The sequence below is a fragment of the Tachyglossus aculeatus genome, chromosome 16 (genome assembly GCF_015852505.1).
Source record: "Tachyglossus aculeatus isolate mTacAcu1 chromosome 16, mTacAcu1.pri, whole genome shotgun sequence".
Lineage (NCBI taxonomy): Eukaryota > Metazoa > Chordata > Mammalia > Monotremata > Tachyglossidae > Tachyglossus > Tachyglossus aculeatus.
The window spans coordinates 47,959,523-47,970,907 of record NC_052081.1 but is presented as its reverse complement, the minus strand read 5'-3'; the positions used below and the strand labels follow the sequence as shown (position 1 = coordinate 47,970,907).

At 52.4% G+C, this 11,385-nt stretch overlaps 1 protein-coding gene across 1 annotated transcript; it reads left to right on the top strand.

Moving 5' to 3' along the window:
- The first annotated feature begins 3,462 nt into the window (after nt 1–3,462).
- ZNF683 (zinc finger protein 683) lies at nt 3,463–10,093 on the top strand. The gene is made up of 6 exons (XM_038758702.1): nt 3,463–3,627; nt 5,558–5,795; nt 6,213–6,910; nt 8,676–8,804; nt 9,701–9,897; nt 9,967–10,093. The coding sequence occupies exons 1-6, from the start codon at nt 3,463–3,465 to the stop codon at nt 10,091–10,093; spliced, it is 1,554 nt and encodes a 517-aa protein (XP_038614630.1).
- The last annotated feature ends 1,292 nt before the right edge of the window (nt 10,094–11,385 follow it).

Sequence of the window (11,385 nt, the reverse complement as noted above, 5' to 3'; positions counted from 1 at the left end):
TGCCTGGAGATGGGGGAACGATGGGCGTTTTGGATAATGGAGCTGGGCCACTGCCTCTAACCCAGAAAGCTGTTCAGCTGTGAAATTGGCAGCTGTTTTCAGAGTTTAGGCCTCCGGGATCCAGGCCCCAGCTCGCTTTTCCTCCCTCGAGCCTCTTCACCTCTTCTCAGGGGCTGGTCTCTTCACATCTTCTCCCCCTCCACTAACTGGAACCGAAGCAGGAAGGGGCGTGAAGAGTCCTGTTCTGGTGGCCTGCTGCGAGCAGAGCCCTGGCCTGGATTCCTCATTCATTCATTCACTCAATCGTATTATTGCTCTATTTTACTTGTACATATTTGCTATTCTATTTATTTTGTTAATGATGTGCATTTAGCTGTAATTCTATTTGTTCTGACGACTTGACACCTGTCCACATGTTTGGTTTTGTTGTCTGTCTCCCCCTTCTAGACTCTTCTCGGGGGCTGGTCTCTTCACATCTTCTCCCCCTCCACTAATTGGAACCGAAGCTGGAAGGGGCCTGCAGAGTCCTGTTCTGGTGGCCTGCTGCGAGCAGAGCCCTGGCCTGGATTCAATCAATCAATCAATCAATCAATCAATCGTATTTATTGAGCGCTTACTGTGTGCAGAGCACTGTACTAAGCGCTTGGGGAGTACAAGTTGGCAACATATAGAGACAGTCCCTACCCAACCATTCACTCCATCGTATTATTACTCTATTTTACTTGTACATATTTGCTATTCTATTTATTTTGTTAATGATGTGCATTTAGCTTTAATTCTACTTCTTCTGACGACTTGACACCTGTCCACATGCTTTGTTTTATTGTCTGTCTCCCCCTTCTAGACTGTGAGCCCGCTGTTGGGTAGGGACCGTCTCTATATGTTGCCAACTTGGACTTCCCAAGCGCTTAGTACAGTGCTCTGCACACAATATGCAGAGCATATTGAGCATAGTACAGTGCTCTGCTCAATAAATATGATTGAATGAGTGAATGAATTATTATTATTTGTAAAGCGCTTACTATGTGCCGGGGAATGTACTAGGCACTGGGGTAGATCCAAGCTAATCAGGATGCACCCAGTCCCTGTCATCATCATCATCATCATCAATCGTATTTATTGAGCGCTTACTATGTGCAGAGCACTGTACTAAGCGCTTGGGAAGTACAAATTGGCAACATATAGAGACAGTCCCTACCCAACAGTGGGCTCACAGTCTAAAAGGGGGAGACACAGAACAAAACCAAACATACTAACAAAATAAAATGAATAGAATAGATATGTACAAGTAAAATAAACAGAGTAATAAATATGTACAAAAATATATACATATATACAGGTGCTGTGGGGAAGGGAAGGAAGTAAAATGGGGGGGATGGAGAGGGGGAGCGAGACGGTCCCCATCCACCAGCGGGCTCCCAGTCTAGATTGAACAAAACCAAACATACTAACAAAATAAAATAAATAGAATAGATATGTACAAGTAAAATAAATGAATAAATAAATAGAGTAACAAATATGTGCAAACATATATACATATATACAGGTGCAGTGGGGAAGGGAAGGAGGTAAAATGGGGGGATGGAGAGGGGGAAGTAATATGCAATTACTTTACATGGATTTATCCATTCCAGCCTCTGGCAGGAGGAATTTCCTCTTCTGCCATTCCACATTCGGACTCTCCCTTTTCCAGTGACTACGGTCAAAGGTCTGAGAGCTCCATGAATTCCATAGAAAATTATATTTTGTATCCATGGAAAAGGAATGACTTGTCATTGTGACTATATATACATATTTATAATTAGAAGAAGAAGCGTGGCTCAGTGGAAAGAGCATGGGCTTGGGAGTCAGAAGTCAAGGGTTCTAATCCCTGCTCTGCCGCTTGTCAGCTGTGTGACTTCGGGCAAGTCACTTCACTTCTCTGAGCCTCAGTGACCTCATCTGTAAAATGGGAATTGAGACCGTGAGCCCCACGTGGGACAACCTGATTACCTTGTATCCCCCCCCAGCGCTTAGAACAGTGCTTTGCACATAGTAAGCACTTAACAAATACCATCATCATTATTATTATTATAATTAGAATTCTCTTTATTTGTATTAATGATGTGTAGATAGCTCTAATTCTATTTATTTATAATGATGCTACCGATGCCTGTTGACTTGTTTTCATTCATTCAATCCTATATATTGAGCTCTGACTGTGTGCAGAGCACTGTACTAAGTGCTTACATTTTGGAAAGAGCCCGGGCTTGGGAGTCAGAGGTCATAGGTTCTAATTCCGACTCTGCCACTTGTCTGCTGTGTGACTTTGGGCAAGTCACTTAACTTCTCTGGGCCTCAGTTACCTCATCTGGAAAATGGGGATTAAGACTGTGAGCCCTACGTGGGACAACCGAATCCCCTTGTATCCTCCCCAGCACTTAGAACAGTGCTTCACACATTGTAAGCGCTTAACAAATGCCATTATTATTATTATTGATGCCTGCCTCCTCCCTTCTAGACTGAGAGCCCGTTGTGGGCAGGGACTCTTTGTGGCTGAACTGCAGTTCCCAAGTGCTCAGTCCAGCGCTCCGCACAGAGTAAGCGCTCAATAAATACAACCGAATGAACCAATGCAGCTCTCCAAATTTAGCCACCGTCCTGGGCGCGGGTTCTTTCCTTCCTGTTCGCTCACTCGCCTCCTCTCAACGGAGGCTCAACCTCAACGGGTCCTTCCTTTCCACCGGCCCGGGGAAGGGGCTCAGGAGTGGGGAGAGGGCCTGCAGCCTCCGAGCGCCGAGACCCCCGAGGGGCACAGGTAACAGCTCTCCTTGTTGCCCCCTCCCCTCTCTCTGCCCAGGGGCTGGGAGGGTAAAGGGGAGAGGGCAATGGGCACCAGGGGCGAGGCTGAATTAAGGTCCCTGCAGGGCAAGGAGCAGGACTGGCATTCAATTGACCCTTTGAGGTTGAATACCAAGTTAACAGAAGCCACTCAATATGCCAGGGATGCCAGTCACACCTTTTGGAGCCAAGGAGCAGATTCCGGGGTTGGCACCGGGCTTGGGGGAGGTCGGACTCCGGGGTCCCGCTGCTGGAAACCAGAGGGGGTAGGGGACCCTGCAGAACTACAGTTCTTGCCCCCCCTTGTCCCCAGACCCCTACGCCCCCAGACCTCCCATTCCAAATGAAGCAGGGTAAGATGGTCTTGGAGGCCACCCATGGGACACGGCGATGCCCTTCTCCCTGCCAGGAGGGGAGCCAAATCCTCTCCCCCTGCCCCATCTGCCCCCCACCCTCTTCCATCCGATTGGCCAGTCCCCCTGCTAATCCCTACCATGTGCCCACCCCCAGGAGGGAAGAGGGTCATAAGCAGCTGGTGGTGGCACCACTGCTGGAGTGCCACTGGGGAAGGGCCCTTCTCACACGTGTCAGAGGCCAGAGACTGGCATGGTGGTGTCTACCCCCTGGCAGGAGGTGGGCACCATGGAGGGTAAGCCCTCGGTGCCCAGGCCGTGGCAGAAAGGGGCTCCTGACCAAGGCTGCACCTTCGACCAGCTGGGCCAGGGACGGGCGGATGCCCGGGGCCCCTGGGCCGACACTTCCTTCCTGCCCTGGAAGCTGACCTCCCGGCCTGGCCATGGAGTCCAGGTTAGGGGCAGCTGGGGAGGTCGAGGAGAGGGGCACGGGGCCGGGGACGGCTCAGTGCCCGGGGTGCCCACGCTGACAACCCCCAGGAAAGGTCTTTGAGACTCTATATGTTGCCAACTTGTACTTCCCAAGTGCTTAGTACAGTGCTCTGCACACAGTAAGTGCTCAATAAATACGATTGATTGATTGAGACACTGGTGAAATGGGTAAGGAAGACCCTCTGGGTCCTAGGCTTTCTAAGGCCCCCATGCCCATCATGGCTAGTGGGCAGGGCCTTAGAGGGTCTGGAGAAAGAAGGGGCAGGGGAATTGGGGGGGTATTAAGGGTGTCATGTTCAGTTCAATCAATCAGTTGTATTTACTGAGTGCTTACAGTGTGCAGAGTGCAGTACAGTGCTCTTGGGAGAGGACAGTGTAACAATATCTGCAGTTCTCAGTCTCTGATGGGGAGGGACTGGGCGAATCCCTGGCTCTCACCTCTTCTCACAGTCCTCAGGTGACCCCAGCCCACTTCCCAATTCCAGCTTCCTGCCAGGAAGAGGAGAGAAGGAGGGGAGGGAGCAGAGAGGCGCATGTTTGTGCACACACACACACACACACACACACACACACACACAAAGAGCAGGGGGCTGGGGGAGGAAAGGGGTGTGGTTTATTATTAATAATCATAATTATGGTATTTGTTAAGCGCTTACTATGTGTGAAGCACTGTTCTAAACCCTGGGGTAGGCACAAGATAATCGGGTTGGACACAATCCCTGTCCCACATGGGGCTGACAGTCTTAATCCCGATTTTGCGGACGGGGTGACTGGTTGGAGTCTCGGGAAGCACCCCTGAAGAGCAAGGGAAAGGTGAAGGGCTGTGGATGCTAGGAGTTCAGGACACCGCAGCATGGCATAGTGGATAGAGCCCAGGCTTGGGAGTCAGAAGATCATGGGTTCTAATCCTTGCTCTGCCACTTGTCTGCTGTGTGACCTTGGGCAAGTCGCTTAACGTCTCTGAGCCTCAGTCCTCTCATCTATAAAATGGGGATCGAGGCTGTGAACCCCATGCGGGACAGGGACTGTGTCCAACCTGATTTGCTTATATAATATAATAATAGTAATGATGATGGTATTAACTAAGCACTTACTATGCGCAAAGCACAGTTCTAAGCGCGGGGAGACTAAAAGGTAATCAGATTGTCCTACGGGAGGGGGCTCACAGTCTTCATCCCCATTTTACAGATGAGGTAACTGAGGCACAGAGAAGTGAAGTGACTTGCCCAAAGTCACACAGCTGACAAGTGGTAGAGCCGGGATTTGAACCCATGACCTCTGACTCCAAAGCCTGGGCTCTTTCCACTGAGCCACGCTGCTTCTCACCATGCTTCTCATATCCACCTCAGCGCTTAGTACAGAGCCTGGCACATCCCAAATGCCATCATTATCCTTATTATTATTACTGGGCAAAGGTGAGGGCCGGAGTCCACTGGGGAAAGGCAGGGTTGTGCCCCTAGAAATGGGGCAATCACCACCCTCTAGGCTGGCAGCTCATTATGGGCATGGGACGTGTCTGCTAATTCTGTTCCTATTATCCTCTCCCAAAGGCTCAGTACGGACCTCTGCACATAGCAAACACCACACATTGATTCATTCAATTGTATTTATTGAGCACTTACTGTGTGCAGAGCACTGTACTAAGCGCTTAGTACACTTGAGATTGATCTCCACCACCGACCGGTCTCCTACCTCGCCCTCCCTGCCGGGGCCTGAGGGAGAGGAAGTGGTGGGTGTGGGGCTTGGCCAGGGGCAGAGACCACCTCCACAGCATCCCCACACGCCTTTTCCTCCCCAAACAACAACACCCCCATCCCACAGCCCTTTCTGGCCCTGTGGGGATGGAGGGGGCGCCCCCCCCTCCCAGCCCGCCTCTCTCCTGTCCACCTTAGGTCTCCTCGCCCTGCCGAGAGGCCCCAGTGAACACCTGTACCCTGTGCCAGGCCGTGGAGCTGGTGCCCAAGGCCTCCGGACTGTTGACTTGCCCCCGGGACCTGGGCGTCATCTTCTACTCCCCGAGGCCTTGCTCCCTGGGTGTCACCTGGCCCCAGTGCCACGGGGACCACCACCACGGTGCCCGTGCCCTTGCCTGTGGGGCCCTGGTCCCCGGGAAGCTGGAGGAGATGCTCAGTAAGGAGCTGGGGGAGGGTGAGACTGGCTCTGTGGGAGGTGGGGGCTAGTGGAGGGGTCATCTGCCTTCCCTTTAGCCCTCCTCCTGGCTCTTTTGGCTTAGAGGGGTTGGGGGGTTGGTAGGGGGTTCTAGGGATGAAGGAGAAGTGCGGTGCAGGGGTGGGTGGGGAGGAGAATCTAGCTGAATGGAGATCTGAATGTTTATTGTTCTACTGGACTCTCCCAAGTGCTTAGTACAGTGCTCTGCACACACTAAGCGCTCAATACAACTGAATGAAGGAATGAATCCTTCAGCGGGACCCTCCTCCCTGGCCTGAGGTGGGGGGAAGGGGGAGAGAGAGAGAGAAAGTGAATGCGTGTGTGTGTGCAAGCGCGTGTGTGTCTGTGAATTCTAAGCTTTAGTGTTCTCCTCCACAGAGCGTGAATCCTGGAAGCCCAAATCCCTCCCCGACCCCACCAACCACGGCCTTCCGGTCCAGTGCTCCAGGAGCACGGAGAGAGACAGCGGTGCCCGTGCCAGTTCCGGGGGAGCCGGGGAAGGGGCAGTGATGGAGGGCCCCGGAGGGCAGCACTCTGGGGACACCTCAACCCTCCTGCCTTTTCTGAACCAAAGGGCCCAGAGCCCGGCCTCCCACCCATCCCTGCACCTCCACCTTCACACCCTATGCCCCTCGTGCCCATTCTACATGCCCGCGAGCCCCCTGCCACTCCTCTATGCCCGCTGCCCCTGCCTCTTCCTGTCCTCTCCCACCTCCCCTCTCCCCCCGGGGGGTGGGGCCGTGTACGGGCCCATGGGGACCCCGGCAGAGTGCCCAGCTCTGGACCCCGGGGTCTTCCTGGCAGTCCCCTACCCGTTGTCCCCTGGGTCCTGGTGGGATGATGATGGTCCTGGTGGGATGATGACGGCTCCAGCTGTGGCCCAGTCCCGCTCGCCACCCTCGGGCCTGCCCCCATGGCCACCTGGGTCCCGAGCGGGCCGCGTCCCCCGGACCAGCCTGCTGGGCCTTCACCAGGGCACCTCACCCCTCCCTTACCCACTCAAAAAGCAGAACGGCAAAATCCTGTATGAATGTAACATGTGTGACAAGACCTTCGGCCAACTGTCCAACCTCAAGGTAATAATAATAATGATTATAATGATGATGGTATATGTTAAGCGCTTACTATGTGCAAAGCACTGTTCTAAGCGCTGGGGGATACAAGGTGATCAGGTTGTCCCACGTGGGGCTCACAGTCTTCATCCCCATTTTACGGATGAGGGAACTGAGGCACAGAGAAGTGAAGTGACTTGCCCAAAGTCACACAGCTGACAATTGGTGGAGCCAGGATTTAGTGCCACGCGTCCAGCCCACCCTCGCCCCCTCAGAACTCCCAGCCCTGCCCCCCATGCCCTCACACCAAACCCTAATCATCATCATCATCACAATAATAATGAGATCTGTTAAGCACTCACTATATGGCAAGCACTGTACTAAGCGCTGGGATAGAGAAGCAGCGTGACCTGCTGGAAAGAGTCTGGTCTGTGAGTCCGAAGGACCTGGGTTCTAATTGTGGCTCTGCTGGGTATCTGCTGTATGACCTTGGGCAAGTCACTTCACTTCTCTGGGCCTCGGTTACCTGGTTTGTAAAATGGGGATTAATGTGAGCCCCATGTGCAACAGGGGCTGTGTCTGACCCGATCTGCTTGTAACCACCACAGCACTTAGTACAGTGCCTGGCACATAGTAAGCGCTTAACAAATACCATTATTATTATTATTATTATTACCCTGCTCTCTAAGCTCCACACAGAATCCAAACACCTACCTTTCCAGACTGGCCTGACCCCGCCAGCCGAAGCAGAGCCCTCCCCTCACTCGACCCTGGGGAAAATTGGGTTTTCAGATTGTAAGCAGGCTTGTTCATTCATTCAACCATATTTTTTAAGCACTAAAAGTGTGCAGAGCACTGTACTAAGTGCTTGGGAAAGTACAATACAACAATAAAGAGTGACAATCCCTAAGGGTCGTGGGTAGGAACCGTGTCTGTTGTTTTATACTCTCCCAAGTGCTTGGTAATGTGCAGGGTCCAGCACATTTTAGGTGCTCAATAAGACGTTTCTGACGCTGTCACTGGGCACAGGCGGCCCTTGGAGGGTTGGGACATTCATTCATTCATTCAATTGTATTTATTGAGTGATTACTGTGTGCACAGCACTGTACTAAGCGCTTGGGAAGTACAAGTTGGCAACATATAGAGACAGTCCCTACTCAACAGTGGGCTCACAGTCTAGAAGGGTGAGACAGACAACAAAACAAAACATATTAACAAAATAAAATAAATAGAATAAATACGTACAAGTAAAATAAAGTAATAAATATGTATAAACATATATGCATGTATATACACAATTATAATAAATGCCATTATTATTATTATTCTCTGGGCCTCAGTGACCTCTTCTGTAAAATGGGGATGAAGACTGTGAGCCCCACGGGGGACAACCTGATCACCTTGTATTCATCCATTCAATCATATTTATTGAGCGCTTACTGTGCGCAGAGCACTGTACTAAGAGCTTGGGAAGTACAAGTTGGGGATGTGTATATGGTTGTACATATTTATTACTCTATTTATTTATTTATTTATTTATTTATTTATTTATTTATTTTACTTGTACATTTCTATCCTACTTATTTTATTTTGTTGGTATGTTTGGTTCTGTTCTCTGTCTCCCCCTTTTAGACTGTGAGCCCACTGTTGGGTAGGGACTGTCTCTATGTGATGCTAGTACAGTGCTCTGCACATAGTAAGCGCTCAATAAATACAATTGATTGATTGATTGATTGATTGAGTGGGACAGCTGATGGTCCCCAGCACGCTTCTCTCGCCCCCGGCTCAGGTCCACCTGCGTGTGCACAGTGGGGAACGTCCATTCCAGTGCCAACTGTGTGCCAAGAGTTTCACGCAGCTGGCCCACCTCCAGAAACATCAACTGGTCCACTCCGGACAGCGGCCCCACGAGTGTCCGGTGAGCGGGCTCCGGCCCCTTCCTCCTCCCCTTCTCACTCCCTCCTCCATCCCCCTTCCCTCCCTCCTCTCCATTTTAGAGAGGACTGGAAAGGGGCAGAGGGCCCCGGAAGGGAGGCAGTGGATTTTTAACTGCAGCGGGAGGGATGTAGGTTAGACATCAGACAAGATTTAGGGCCCGTCGGGGTCTTTAGATCCCGGGACTGCTGCCATCACCATCATCATCAATCGTATTTATTGAGCGCTTACTATGTGCAGAGCACTGTACTAAGCGCTTGGGAAGTACAAATTGGCAACATATAGAGACAGTCCCTACCCAACAGTGGGCTCACAGTCTAAAAGGGGGAGACAGAGAACAAAACCAAACATACTAACAAAATAAAATAAATAGAATAGATATTTACAAGCAAAATAAATAAATAGAGTAATAAATATGTACAAACATATATACATATATACAGGTGCTGTGGGGAAGGGAAGGAGGTAAGATGGGGGGTGGAGAGGGGGACGAGGGGGAGAGGAAGGAAGGGGCTCAGTCTGGGAAGGCCTCCTGGAGGAGGTGAGCTCTCAGTAGGGCCTTGAAGGAAGGAAGAGAGCTAGCTAGCCATGACCATGGAGGGACGGTAGTGGTCTCCCACTGCCCAGCGTGAAGGCAATGTTCATGGCCGTAGTCTACTTTCCCAAGTGCTTAGTACAGTGCTCTGCACACAGTAAGCGCTCAATAAATACAGTTGAAAGAAAGCGAATCAGGGTAGCCCCAACCAGTCGCAGGGGGATGGTTGAGATGCCTCTCGGCCTCTTGGTGGTTGGGGAGCAGGAGCCGGGGGTTGGGATGGGGACGGCGTCTGCAGGGTTAGTGCCAAGGCTGAGGTGTCCGCCTCCTGTTCCGCCCGCCAGGTGTGCCACACATGTTTCGGCAGTGCCAGGAACCTCAAGAACCACCTGCGCTTCCACTCTGGGGAGAGGCTCTTCAGGTGCCACCTGTGCCACGCCCGCTTCGCCCAGCTCGTCCACCTCAAGCTTCACAGCCAGCTGCACGAGGCCCAGCGCCTCCCCCACTGCTGTGCCCTCCTCACCTCCAGGCATCCCTCCCGGTGTCCCCCAGACTCACCCCCCACGGACAGTCCTCCCGCCTGCCCCGTGCCCATCTGCGCCTTCGGCAGCTGCTGCACCCGGGCCTCGAGCCCACTGGTCTGTCAGGTGCCACGGGAGCTGGAGGCTAAGCTGCCCACTCCGGACAGGGCTTCCAGCCCGGCCTGGCCCTATGGATCCTGGGGGCAGCAGGGTTGACGGGCAGGGCTATGTATGCTATTAAATGCCTACTAGTGGGCACCAAGACGACCTGGCACCCTCTTGACCTGTGGGCCTGTCCCACAAGGCTCCCCGGTCCTGGGTGGGGCTGAAGGGAGAGGTGAGTGGTCGGGACTCTCTGGGATGGGCTCACCCTGAGGTGCCAGCTGAAGCAAAACTGAAGGTGGCTGGGCTTGCTCACCAAGTGCCAGGCCTGCCACTTAGCTAGCGCTCCCTCATGCAGACCTGCCCTGTAGCAGGAGGGACCCTGTCCTGAGGGCCGCCCCAGCCCCACAACACTCAAGAAACTGACTGGTGGGTCCCGGGAGGAGCCTGGCACCCTCCTGACTTGCCCCTTCAGCCTGGCACCCCTGGATCTTCTCAGTGGTAGATGCCACCCTGTTGGCACTGGTTGCCTGGAAGAAGCCCCTTCCCCCGTCCCCCCAGTTATCCCAGCCCCCCCACCCCAGCTCCCAATATCTTCACAGTCATCCCACCATCCCCTACTGGTAAGCCCCTCCGCCCCGCCACTCCAGCCCTCCCCCAGACACCCCAAACCCTTCTACTCCTGGCCGGCCTCAGGACGACAAACTTCACGGGTTGGGCCTTATTCATTCATTCATTCAATCGTATTTATTGAGCGCTCACTGTGTGCAGAACACTGCACTAAATGCTTGGGAGAATACAATATAACAATAAGCAGACACATTCCCTGCCCACAACAAGCTTCCAGTCTAGAAGGGTACCATTAGCCCCCTAGAGCTCTGAGCCCAAGCTATGTCTGGGGACACTGTGTCTAAGAGGAGTCCGGGGCAGAGGAACCGGGTCCTGGATTCTGATGAATATTAAGCCCCAAAGTGTTGCCCCTTTCTTCTAGAAAGGTCTATGTCCTCCCAGGGTTCACCAAACGGAGTGGGGACAAGATCCACCTATTTCTCTCCTTTAATAAAAATCTCCAGAGAGGGCTGGACTGTCTCTCACCCAGATGTTGCCCACTGCTTCTTCACCCCCTCAAGAAGCCCCTGCCTGGCATCAACTGAGGGAGAAAGCAGAACACAAATGAGTTGGTATATGCAGTCCCTGCCCACTAATACCCACCTGTCTACATGTTTTGTTTTGTTCTCTGTCTCCCCCTTTTAGACTGTGAGCCCACTGTTGGGTAGGGACTGTCTCTATATGTTGCCAATTTGTACTTCCCAAGCGCTTGGTACAGTGCTCTGCACACAGTAAGCGCTCAATAAATACGATTGATGATGATGATGATGTTGCTGACTTGTACTTCCCAAGCGCTT

Excerpts from the sequence above, each read along its gene's own strand:
- ZNF683 (XM_038758702.1), top strand. The coding sequence starts at position 3,463 with ATGGAGGGTAAGCCCTCGGTGCCCAGGCCGTGGCAGAAAGGGGCTCCT. Across the intron at positions 8,805-9,700 it reads AGCGGCCCCACGAGTGTCCG|GTGTGCCACACATGTTTCGG; the intron begins GTGAGCGGGCTC and ends TCCGCCCGCCAG. Across the intron at positions 9,898-9,966 it reads ACCTCCAGGCATCCCTCCCG|CTGCTGCACCCGGGCCTCGA; the intron begins GTGTCCCCCAGA and ends CGCCTTCGGCAG.